This window comes from Strix uralensis, chromosome 1, assembly GCF_047716275.1.
Source record: "Strix uralensis isolate ZFMK-TIS-50842 chromosome 1, bStrUra1, whole genome shotgun sequence".
NCBI classification, from domain to species: Eukaryota; Metazoa; Chordata; class Aves; order Strigiformes; family Strigidae; genus Strix; species Strix uralensis.
The window spans coordinates 134,703,268-134,716,865 of record NC_133972.1 but is presented as its reverse complement, the minus strand read 5'-3'; the positions used below and the strand labels follow the sequence as shown (position 1 = coordinate 134,716,865).

Genomic DNA, 13,598 nt, shown 5'->3' with positions numbered 1-13,598 from the left:
TAAATTAATTTCACTTGGGCTAGGAAGATGAAATGCAGGCCAAGAAAGTTCTGATTTGATAAAATCAACCTTGTTGATTTTATTAAGTGTGTAAGTTCTCTCAAAAATAATTACAGTGGGAATAAAGAATTTGTGGGAGGAGAAAAAGGGGTGGTGGGGGAAGACATAGGGGAAATGCTAACAGTGACTTACTTGCTAGAGTGTTTAGTTTCTGGAATGTAGGGGTTTTTTTTCGGAAGTGTTCACTCTTGCCTGGTGGCGTTCCTGTTGAGTTAACAATTAAACCCTCACCAGTGGTGAGCAGAGCTATTAAAGCTCTCCTAGAGTTAGGGGTAGCAGAGTTTGATTTTGATGTATGGCATTAATTGTGATTGCAAGCAGGACTTGACTAGTAAGGGTGGTAATAAGATTTAGATGAGTCTTCAGTTATATCAGCATGGTGTCTTTTTTTTTTTTTAATAAAAAAAGCATTTTAATAGCAAAAAGGTTGAACTGAGTATGATGTGCAAATAAACAAGGAAAACTGAACTGTGTATCAACTCTTGCTTCTAAGTCCACACAAAGTGTTTGAAATTAGTTGAGGAAATTGAAACCTAAACTTTTAGTTTGATTTTTGGTGACTATCAATTATGTAAAATACAGTCAGTATATTAATGTTTTAAAAAAAATCCAGAAAACTTTTAAAGTGGTTTTAAACTGTAGGTAGAAAGCTGTAGCAACTTTGGCTTCTGATATTATTTTAGAATAATTATTTTAGAAGACAAAGCTGCTGATTTCTACCTACTGTTTTTGTTTTGAGAATTTAAAATAGGAGCAAATTAGTAGCAGTGTTTTTAATGAGGAAAATACATTATTTAAGTGATAGGAACTTGCTAGGTTTTGTAGCTAGTAAAGAATGAAAATTGAGTGATTTTATGTTAAATTGGACATGGAGCTTTCATTAGCTCCCTTCATATTCCTTACAGGTAATTTATATTAAATTTTACAGAGCTTCAGAAGTAAATGTTTGTGACTAAAATTATAGTCTTCCAGATTGGCCAGTGGAAATATGTGGAATGTTTTGCTTTTCTGTTTTCTCGTGTTGGTAGATGTTTGATATTTTAACTGCCAGTCTTCAGCCGAAGTTTACAACCTTCACACTACATTAACCTTTGTATCATAAGATCTTGCTTGCTTTATTGTGTTACTAATGTAAAGAAATTGTAAGGAAAATACCCTTAATACCCATATATGTGTCATGGCTGAGAACTTATGGAAGGTTTGAACCCCAGATTTCTGTGACCACCTTCAACAATATTTAATTTGGAAGTAAGACAGTGTTTAGGGGGGGGGGGGTGGGTGTGTGTGTGGAAATCACAACATTCATAATATACAGAATAACTTAGAATTGAAAAGAATAAACAGAAAATTGTTTGCTTATCTGTTGAAATTCATATTGCAACAACTTTTTGCCAATACTTCCCCTGGTGAGCTTTTTTGAGAGCGTGTTCAATCTTTCACTCTTGAAATTTGTTTCAAGGTCAGTGAATAAGGCTTACCATCTGTAGGTTTCATTTTATGGTAATTTTGCATTATTAGTTAGTCTCAGTTGACTGTCCTTAGAAGAAATTGAATTTTTATGACAGTTATTCATACAGATTACAATTGGATGGAGGGGTGGAAGAAGAATGCATTGAAGCGTTGGAAGGATTTTCATTTCATTTCATGGTCAGATGGGGGGGAAAAAACCCACCTATATTGTAAACGTGATTTGATTAGTATTTGAGAGCTGGGGGAAAGCCATTATGTACAGTTCAGTCATTTTGGATAGATGCATACTATTTTCCCTATTCAGTTGGCATCAGTTAAGCAGCTATCATAATGATGGCACAGCAGCATGAAATACATTAAATATTGTCTTCCTAATAGTCAGTTAGGATGAATTCCTCAGCATAAAGGCAAGACTTGCTTGTTCGTTTCTTACATCTTCGCATACAAGATGCAACATATGCATCTGTGACTTCAGAAAAGAAAATGCTTTCTGGCCCATGTCTCTGATTTGGATTTTTCCTCTAAAATTAGGCAGTTAAATAAGCAAGAGATATTAAAGCAACTTACTGAGAATATATTGAGAGTTTTTCTTTTTTTTTTTTAATGCTAGTTTAATGAATTAGAAAAGCTCTCTTGTGTTTGGGAGGGTTACAGGCTTTGGTATGCCCAGTGCTCTGCATACAGGTAATGAGTTCAGTTTAAGGTGAGTAGGTGCTAGCTTTCTGTCAGTAAGCTATTTTGTTTAGCAGACCTTGTATATCCAATGTAGCATATTATAAATGCAGAATAATAGTAATAATTATGTGCAAGTGCATACACAAACAGTGATATCTTTTTCTGACTTGCAGTTGTTCTGGAGAAGGAAAACAAAAAGGAGAGAAAAAAGATTAACTGTTTTGGCTTATAGACTTGTATTTCTCTTTTTAGTTCTGCAATTTTACCATCTTTTGTTAACTTTCTGTGTGGTGAAGGGGGTTTTTGATGGGACCTCGTGAATTCAGGCAAAAGTCTAAACATAAGCCCTAATGTTAAAAGCTTGACACTTTCTGTTCTGTTACCCAGGCCCAAATTGCAGAAAGGTAGCAAGTTCTGTCAGCTGCTTAGTGCTAACCTTGACCATATGCTTTCTATGGTAAATGCAAAGTAGCCTCTTCCTCTCTCACATGTAAGTGGATAAGCCATCTTAATTAGCTTGCATTTGTTAATGATGCTGCAGGTTAAAAGGGTTTATGCAGGTAGATGTTGTGGTGAAATTGATTTACAGGAATTTTTCCATGTGGCAAAGCCTTTTCTATAGCAAGTCTATTATTTTCAGTATTACTAAATGAATAATGCAAAATTTGCATATGCAAAAATAAATGTCAGTTTTCTCAATATATTGTTAAATATGAGAATGTTATTTGTCAGCATCTGTGGAACTGCTTAGAAAGACTGAATGCTTTGTGTCATCTATTATGTTTTTTGCCAATGCTTATCTTTCTGAATAAAAATAGTATTCATATATTTTTCTTTTCATGCTGAAATTCTAAAGCTGTGTTCTCACTTGGAGGTTCTTTTTGTGGAGGTTGAAGATTTTTATGAGGAAGAATAGAGGAAACAACTGGATCTTGTAACAGAGTTAAAATGCTCTGTAATATTCTAAGTTTCAAAGAATCAGTTAAGATACTAAGTTATCTACCATTAAGCGTTATGTAAAAATAACCACTTGGACATAAATAATTAATTTTTAGTATGACTATGTAAAGCATTTCTTTGGCAAATATTGGAAACCTATCTGTCTATGTTAACTTTGAAGTCTACTTTTTAATTCACTGACTCCAATAGTAGCCATGTCTGACATTCCACTATAACCACATATGTGGTTATAAATTCTGTATTTATTTTTGTACTGCCAGCACTGGACATTTATGTTTCAGGACTGAGTGGAAAAAAGAATGAACTTAAAAACTAGCTCAAAAAGAGTGCAAAGACACTTGAATTGGAACTTAGAATAAGAGTCCACAAGTTTAGTTCCATGATTCATAAAATTCTGGACGTAGGTTTGTGTTCCCCAAGGCTGTAAGAGCCTAAGTCTTTGCCAATGAGTTTACTTAGATGGCAGATTTTATCACGTGCTCCAGGACATTGCTATCTTGGAAAAGTAAAGTCTTTTGCACCCGTGTCTTGCTTCAGCCTATTTGGGGTTCATAAATGAGACCTCCCTGTGCCGTAGCCATTGGGGGAACCCATTCCAGATGGAAATCAAGATGCAGCAGGATTTCTGTCTTGTGATTATTACATAATATTAAGATTTTGAAATATATTATTCTACATACTTTTCCTGTAAATGGGTCTATTCATAATATGTTACAGAATCACCGAATCATCAAGGTTGGAAAAGACCTTGAAGATCATCCAGTCAACCATTAACCTAACACTGACCATTCTCAACTACACCATATCCCTAAGCACTATGTCAACACCTCCAGGGATGGGGACTCCACCACTGCCCTGGGCAGCCCATTCCAATGCCTAACAACCCGTTCTGTAAAGAAATACTTCCTGATATCCAGTCTAAACCTTCCCTGGAGCAACTTGAGGCCATTCCCTCTTGTCCTATCGCTTGTTACTTGGTTAAAGAGACTCATCCCCAGCTCTCTGCAACCTCCTTTCAGGTAGTTGTAGAGGGCGATGAGGTCTCCCCTCAGCCTCCTCTTCTCCAGACTAAACAACCCCAGTTCCCTCAGCTGTTCCTCATAAGATCTGTTCTCCAGACCCTTCACCAGCTTTGTTGCCCTTCTTTGGACACACTTGAGTAATTCAATGTCCTTTTTGTAGTGGACTAAACATGATTTACAGAATTGTCATGCATTGATAATTTGCTGAGAATCTTACACTTTTCATTGTATAAAAGCAGTTTGAAACAAATTACTGCTTGCCTGAATATTTAACAAGTAAAATATCAATAATCAGTGAACAAGCTATTGTGTAATCTTTCCATGTAGTGCATATATTTCTATTTAAAAATAATTTCAAATATCTGTATGATAATTTTTGTGTATACAGATCTTCGTAAAATTTTCTGTTTTCCCTGTCAAAGCAAGCTTTTAAGAGTATTTCTTAAAATATCCAGTAACATTTACTATGAAAAGAGGGGAGGAGCTGGAAATTTCAATATGGCTTTGTGCAACTTTGAGTACCTTTTATTATTTATATTTTTATTTGTGCTGTGGTGTAACAAAGTTGAAGTCTATTCTTCCTTTTATATGAGAAAATCGTTTACTTATTCTTCCACAAACTGCTTAGAAGTAATAAGATTGAATAATGAATATAGTCAAGTTAGAACTCTGGACTTCAGCAATGATGGTAATCTGTGAGAGAAGAGTGTAAAGAGGCTTTCATATCCCAGGTTTGTAAGGAAATTGATCTAAAAATTGTATTTCTACCTGGCTAACCTATTTTTAAGAAATTTTGGCCATAATGTCAATGTTTGATATTTTGAAAACATGTAAAATAGAAATTAGACGAAAGTTGATTACAATAACTTCAATGGCTGCATTCTTTAAATCTGTGAACTTTTTTTTTAGTGTAGGATATGAGGGTTTTATTTTTTAAGAATAAATGTTGAGATATATTGATGCAGTTTGGGTAGTTACTGTTTTCTGGAAACCTAAGCTTGATGTTCAGATGTCCAGTGTAGATGCTTTATATGTCTGAGAAGCCTAATGTTGAGACATGGGAATATCTCTTCAAGTTTAATAAGATTATGAGTTCTAAAAATATATTTACCATAACTTTTCTTAACTTTCTAGTTGGATTTTGGGTAGCAGTGCACATGACTTGTTAAGATAGTTGTGTTTATGGGGTTTAGGTCTTATGCCACAGCAGCATGATGGTGATAATCCAATCTCTTTTTATGGTATTAGAAACATGAAGCTAACTATTATCTGTATTTTGGGGAAGGATTTTGCCTTCATGCGTCTTGTGGAACTAGGTATAAAGCACAATCAAGATGCTAAATGAAGTTTAGCTACAGTGTGGAAAGAGGACAGCACCTGACTTTGGAGAATAAGGGTTTTTTTTTTTTAAGAAAAGTCTTAGCAGTCTTAAATAATCTAAAGTAAAGCAGTATTTTAACTGAACTGAAATGACAACTGCTTTTTGGAAGATGAGCAATACCTTTGCCAAAATATATTTTCTATTGGATAAAGAAACATAAATTGTAATTCATTGTAAGAAAATACTCCATTAATATAACCTACAGTACATATGTACTTGAAGATCTTTTGCGTTAATATGTTTATTAAATATTTATAAAATTGTATTGAAAAATGAGTTAGTGGGTTTGAGAGAACTGACACAGTACCTAGCAGAGAAATCAATTGGGATGTTGGTCATAATTATGTGGCATCACACTGTCTGGAGAGAGCTGAACTAGCTCTAAGAAGTTAAGAAGCATCTCAAGTAGTGTGCATCTGGTAATGTACTTTTCTTGGATTAATTAGTCTTCCATCTCAGTACTTGTGGTGGTCTTGCTACTGAAGATGCTTTATTATTTACAAGTTAGTATTTGGTATCTCTCCATAGCATTGCAGTGTACTATGTAAAGATAACTTTTTACATAGCATGGCAGATTGGAAAATTTTATGTCATGTTTGTTGAACATCACAGATATGTTCATAACCTGTTTCCATTTTGCAACAAATCAGGTGAGGAGCCAGGAGGGGTAGCCAAGAAAAAAACTAAAGTCAAAGGTATTTTTAATGTTCTTTTTCTTGTGGAACTTTACGCAGATAGTGATGTCTGAAATGCATGCGCATTGCAAATACAGATTGCAGGTTATAATAATGTTTACTAATACTAGCTGTGTTGGCTAAGTGTTGTCTAATGGTGCAGCAAACTATTATCCTCCCCATTTTTCAGTAAGATTTTTTTTGCTACAGATTGTGATTTAATGGCAATGTGAGTGCTTTCCTAACTAGAGATTATATTTTGTTTGTGCAAATTTTTACAACAGTTGTCTTGTTTGGATTTTAAGTAGTTTATGATAACTTCATATTCTGCATGTTTAAAAAATGTTCTTGTGTATATGCAGATTTTGCTCTGTGTGAAATCCTCCTTTAGTTATCTTTCATGTCTTTCATGAATTCATGATACGATTACTATATCGTAATTGAACTTGAGCATCTTAATTTCTGCTTAAGTCTGTACTTCCAATACTTTTATCTATTTCCTTCTTATGGGAGGAGAAATTTAGATAAAGTTAATAACTTCCCCTTTAATATTATTTGCAGGATTGATTGCAGTGATGATACTTATAAATTTTCCAAAAGCTTATACTAGGATAGCTTGCAACCGATTTATGCCATATATTTATTTATAATTGCGTTGCTGTATAAACAGGACATAATGGTCTGAATGTGTTGAGTGCAACAGAGAGACTAAAAAAGCTAATTAGCCTCATCAAAACACCAAAGTACCAGATGTACTTCAGGTGCTTAACTTTTTATATGTTCTTAGTTATCTGCACACAGCATTGTGCTGTGTAAAGAAGTCTCTGTTGCATTAAGGACACTTAGACTTTAATGTGTTTTTTCTAGCAGTATGTGAAAAATTCATGCTGTTTGTAATACAAACTATTATTAGGAAAAAAGTGCATTTGCTGAGGGAAGCTCTCATGCTTATATGAATGTGACTTAGCATCTTGCATGCAAGTTGAAATTTTTAGAATTTGTTCCACATTGTGCTTGGTATGACTTGGTTGCAAATTGTGTGTTTCCAAGAATGTAATAAATGGCATTTAACAATTCATTCCTGAGCTTTGGATTATTTTTCAATGTTTGATATGAGAATGAAGAAATGGTATGATATATTTCAAGTGCTTTATCCCAAAAAAGAGTTGGAAGGAAATGTGATGTTACTCCTTTTAGACTAAGCTGTGTGATTGAATTGTTCACTCCACAGAAATGTTACACAGCAAGAGGCAGATGTTACAGGACAAATGTTGCGTGCCTGCTTTTTACCTCAACAGACTGCAGTTTCTCTCAAAAGTTTAAATAAAAATAGAGCTGTTGTATTTTATATATAAAATATTTATTGCTTTTTTAATAATGTGGGAGTATTAATATTAAAATTAAATACAAATATTGCATACAGAGATTTAATGGAAAAATTTCTAAATTTTATTGAGTTAAAAATTCCTTATTCTGGAGAATAATGCTGGTATTGACAATTTTTTTCAAAACTGTGGGCAAAGTGGAAGTAAATACTGAACATTTAAATTTCAAGGATGCTGTTCTGACTGTTCTTCTGATGTGTTATCTAGATACCATGTCACAGCCAAATGTGAATTGAAATAGAGAAAATAAGTGCAAGAGAGACAATTCAAAAAGTAAAACAAACAAAAAAGTGTTGCTAATAATGCTACATATGGAAAAGCAAAGATTTAGGAATTAATTTACAATTGTTACTTTGTTTTCACTGAATATGGTCAAACCAAGTTAACTTTTTTGGAGTTTTTTTAATTCACTAGGACATTGCTGTTTCTTCTTAATTATTGTGTACTTATTTCTTATTTTTGTAAAATATATACTTCAGATATATTTTTAAGTCTTGGCTTAATCTGAGGTAATGTCAGTAAAATGTTGTAATATACATTAGTATTGTTATAACACTTTCATTTGTAGTTGTAGAAAGTTGAGAAAATTGTGAAAAAAATTTCTTTTGGAGGTGCTCTTGATATTTATAGATCTTACAGTTGTCATACCATTGTCAAAGATTCAAAATTCACTATGATTTTCATGCTCACAGACAAAACTGGTTTTACCATTCTGCAGAAGTTAGTTAACAGTAAGATAACAGAGGCATGGTTTTCACTAGATTAATGCTTTATTCGGATGCCGGTGCAGAAAGCTAAGGTTATTGGCTGGCTGCATGGTGTGAGATATTGCTAAAATTTGAAACTAATTTGTTTAAATTGCTTAAAGCTTATATAGTTAATCATACAAGTTTAAATTGGCATCTAACAAATATTAAGGAAGAATTCGATCAAGGCTTTTAGATAGTTGTTCATAAGATGTTTTCTGATCCAAGAATGGTTCTCTTATTGAACATTTCCTCTTTTTTAAATGAAAAACTAAAAAGTAAAAGAAGCTATTAAAGAACCGCTCAAGAAATTAAGGGAGAAGCAGGAATCCAAGAAGGAGGAAATCAAAGATGAGGAAGAAAAAAAGAAAGCCAGGAAAGGAAAAGATGCTACTGATCGAAAGGACAAGAAAGCTGTTGATACGAATAAATTAAAGAAAGATTCTGACAAGGCTAAAAGAGACAGAGGAAAGGAAAAGGAAAAAGGCCTAGCTAAAAATGTAAAATCCAAGGAGACTACAAAAAAATCAGCCAGTGAAAAGGATGGTACTATTCAGGTGGGAAAAGACAAAGAAACAAAAAAGATAGTTAAAAACCCATCCAAGGAAGACAAGAAAGAAAAGAAATAAAGAGAGTTCTGGTTCTGCTAATGAGGAACAGACCTCAAGAATGAGAAATTCAGCATATTTATATGAATGTGGTAAATACGGCAATAAGAAGATAAGGTTTTCTGGAAATAAGTGTGAACAAAGGCTATATATAATAATTTTTTGAAAACTGTTAAGCGTGTGCTGGCATTGTAAACACAAAGCAAAAATGTCTGCTGTGAAACTCAAATATGTACATATGTTAATATGCCTGGTTAACAATGTGTATTGAAAATGTCAAACTGATGCCAGTTACTTCAAGCATACTCTTATTCTGTGGGTTTTTTTTCCTTTCTTTGTTTCCTTATATTAAAATGCTATTTTATTGATGTGGGAATGAAAGTGTAATGTCGTGTATCAAATGCAAGTTTAAAGCAATATTAAGAGGATTATCTGGACACATGTAGTGGAAATCACAGGAAGATATTTCTGTTTCACTAAAACAACCAAGAGGAGCATTGATAGAATGTATTGTCATAGGAATTTATCAGATAAATGTAAATTATTCCCTGCTAAACTTTTTTCCCCTAAGTAGACCAAGAAAACTCTTTCCTACATGAACACTCAAACCAACTTCAGTGTTACATTTATTTATGAGACTTTAGTGTATATCCAACCAAAACAATGCAACACTTTTGTTTATTGATCCTGTGACAATTCATTCTGCTTTCTTCTTTCCTTTATTTATTTATTTTTTAGCTATCTTTAGGTCTGAAAACTTGATTCATTGTCACTTTTTAGATAACTGTGTCCTGATTTTTCTGAGTTTTTCAAGCCTTCTGGTAATGAATTAGGCCACCACTAATGGGTTTGATTCCAATCACATTTTAAGAAGTGATATGCTACTACTACTACTGTATTCTGGTTGAACTTGATTAGAGAACAGCTTATGTATTTTTGTAACTATTATTTTCTTCAAACACTTTTCAAGTACGTGATACTTCTGTAAGCAAGCTCCTGTGTTTGCTCTTATAGCTTCTGTATTTTTAGCACCAAGGAGCGATTTATCCAGCAGTCTCGTAGAATAAACAGAGTTACAAAACATTTCTGCAGAGATATTTCAGTATGTTATTGAATCTATACTTGCTTTCAAGTTTATGTGGGAAAGGAATAATTTCTACTTTTACTAGACAAATAATATTGCTTAGTATATTGAAATATTAATTGCACAATAAAATTACACAAGATTCAGAACAAAATTTGAAGTTACAGTTGAAGATTTTATTATTGTTATACTGCAGTATTATTTTAAAGAAAACAAAATTAAGGAGTGAAATTGAGCATGAGCAGCATATGCATGTGGGTGATGGTGTAAGATTAAAGTCCTGAAAGTTGATTCTGTTTGTGGTTTTGCTTAAACTTTGTGTATAACAGTTGTCAATACACTTACTTCAGACTTTTGATACAGCACATACATGTCTGTAAGATGTTTTGATCCCTAGAGGTATAAGATGTGGTAAGAGGATAAAATATAATCTGATAATCTTATTTTCCTTTTTTTTTTTTTTTTATTAAGAGGAAATTTATGAAAAATAGTTCAAATGAAAGCTGTAAAAAATAGTACAGTAGCTTAAGATTCTAGCTGTGATAATTAACAGAGATGATATACTGAGCTATTTTCTAAATATATATGTGTGAAGAAGAAGGGAAAGTTGTGTGTGTTGTGAACATTATAGTGCTTAGCAAAAAACTTGACAGAATGAAGATCTAATAAATGCACTTGAATAATGAGCATTTTCTCTTAGGTTTCAGTGATGGTAGACATGTTTACTCATCTTTGCTCTGATAAGTGTTAAGATACATATTTGACAGAGGAGCACTCAAATCACATGAACAGTGGCACAGTGGTATACTGCACATCACTTCTTATTTTCTTCCCTAGTCGGACAGAAGTTGTAACTCTGGGAGTGAAATTTCAAATGAGTTGCCTTCCTGATTAATATATTATTGTATCTGTAGCCCTGGTTCTAAACTATCTGGTTCTAAAAAAGTTTGTTTGGTTATTTTGTTTTTTTCCAAATAACATTTTATTTGAGCAGCACTCCAGGCTATACAGATAGCCACACAATAAAATGAGATTTTTTGCCCCAATGATCTGTTGTGCTGTTGTACATCTCTATGAAAAATTATTGTCATTAAACTTAACATGGCAAGTTACCACATAAGCTCAAAAAATGCACCACACAAGTAAAAACTGAGTGCAAATTTATTAAAAAGATGAGAGAAAATGGTATCTTGAAAAAAGTAAATGACTTACCATATTACATACTCAACAGGATTGAATAGGAATCAGTGATAAACGCATAATAGAAGTGTATAAAAAGCTTGAAAACAAAGTTGAGAAATGTGCAAGCAAAACAAAGAAATATTCTTGCTAGTCCCATCTTTCCTTTTACACACTCTAAGTGCTTGTTGGCTGTGAAATATTGATTATCTTTTGAAATACTTAGAATCCATTTATTATTCATGAAACAAAGCAAGTGGTCGTCTGGAATTGGAGATGTGGGTTATTGGAGAACATGAACACTTATTTAAAGAGGTCTATATGTAAGGGAAGTGAATTGTATTTGTGAAAGCAGGGTTGCTGTTTCTATGTTTCCAAATTCTGAAGTGTGAGACAGTGGCTAATATAAGTAACCAGGTTAGTCTCCATATGTAGTTAAAGATAATTGTAAGAGGAAGTAACTTCTTACTCTTGTAGCCATTAATATTACTGCAGCAAAAGATGAATGTAAGTCTTAATATTTTTTAATATTTCAGGGTTATTTTAATGACACAGAAGAAAATTGGTAAAAAAATTTAAGTGTAAATTTGGCTTTTTTCTTCTAGCTTCTGGTTTTGACTCCATAGTAGCAGACTTTTAGTTACAGTACTTTCAGATACAGCTTAACTACTTTATGTGATTTAAATAATATAAAAAGGTGTAAGTAGAATTAATTCTGTTATTCCTGTTCCCATTACTTTTATAGAGTAATGGAATAAATGTTTTCTCACGAGTCAAAATAATAAAATCTTTAGTGTACACAAAGTTGTTTTGAGGCATACTAGACCTAATTGACTGCAGTAGAAATCTAGCAATTATTTTTTTAAAAAAAAAACTTTACTGGCTTGAAATATAATACTCATATTGTTCTGGTTAAAGTTACTAAAGATTGTTATCATTACAGGAGTGTTCATTGTAGTGTAGCCTCTGCTTTCCTAAATATTGTTTTTCTCTTGATTTCTGTGCATATAGCTCTTGAGAAACTCATTTGTTTGGGGCAGTGTGTTAAGAAGGTAGTTTTATCTTAATTGACCTTGGAACTTATACCTAAATATGAACCTAGGAAAAATTATGTAGGACTATAGGAGAATTACATTTGGTAGTGACTTCAGGCGATCCTTATTCCAACATCCTGCTTAAAACAAGGTCATCTCAGAGGTATGACCAGGTTGTGCTGGCTGTTACCCAGCGTGGTCTTTAAAACCTCCAAAGATGGGAATACACAACCTCTCTGTGCAGCCTTTTCCATGGATTTGACTGTCATGATGGGGTGTGGGTGTGGGTGCATGTGTGTATGTGTAAATTTTTCTAATATCTAGTCTGAACCTCTCTTGTTTAAGTCTTGCTTGAATCCTTCATAAGGGGTAGTTGAGAGGAGGATTAGGCTGATACCAGTACATTCTTTCTTAAGGATGTAGTGTCTTAAGATGTGGCATAATCTTTCAAGGCTATGAATTATCTTTATCTACTACCATGGTGTTGATCATTGCTGTTATTGGTTGCTTTCTTTTAATTGTGTTTTGATCTAGAAAAACTCTGTGGTATAGATAATAAGCATGTGACTGGTGAAATTCCACCAGTCATACTTTTTCTGTGGTAATTTAGTTGTCAAAAGAAACTGGAGATTGAGATCACTTTATTCTGAAGAACCTACAGTTCTCTTCATCAGATCTTCTAAGAGTTAACACATGAATTTAAAATACCTGTTCTCATTCTGAGCAGCATGTTGTAAAGTTCAAATTAGTTCTTCATAAAACCTAAAAATGCTGATCACATGAAGCACTTTTTGCCCAAAGAGAAAAACAGTGAGGAAAAACCTGCTGCCTGTTTTTCTCCTGGATACTGAATAGATGTTGAGAATAGCATAGTCATTTGTTCGGTCACTTTGAAATAAAGGCAAGTGCTTAAATTTCTGTCCCTTCTTTCCCCTTGTGTGTTTGTCTTCAAAACATTTGTTTACTATCTGAATACACTTTAGTCTTTGTATATATCACTGTATATCAGGACCACCCTGTAATTGTAATTAAGTGTTTGAATGCATTTTGGAGAGTTTAACATTAGTTAATTTAATTTAGTTTCTTAGTTTATAATTGAATCAGATCAAAAGGAGCATAAAGTTAACTTTATAACTGAAAAATGCAGGCCTTAAAGAAAGATCTGTCCCAGCACAGCCAGCATCACCAGAATCTGAGGAGACCATCCAGCCTGCTGAGAAGTCGTATGTGGAATCAGGTAAGGCCTTCCATAAACCATAGGTGAAACAATGCTTCATTTGAATTATAATTCAATTTCCTCAACATGTAAACTCATTGTGT

General features: G+C 33.3%; 1 protein-coding gene across 9 annotated transcripts in view; it reads left to right on the top strand.

The window, feature by feature from the left end:
• Positions 1-13,598, top strand: part of ASPH (aspartate beta-hydroxylase) — a 115,598-nt gene that overhangs the window by 28,212 nt on the left and 73,788 nt on the right. For all 9 annotated transcript variants that reach the window (XM_074881922.1, XM_074881914.1, XM_074881947.1 and 6 more), the window contains one exon: positions 13,426-13,515. In XM_074881922.1, the coding sequence (XP_074738023.1) occupies positions 13,426-13,515 (90 nt within the window). The remainder of the gene's footprint in view (positions 1-13,425; positions 13,516-13,598) is intronic.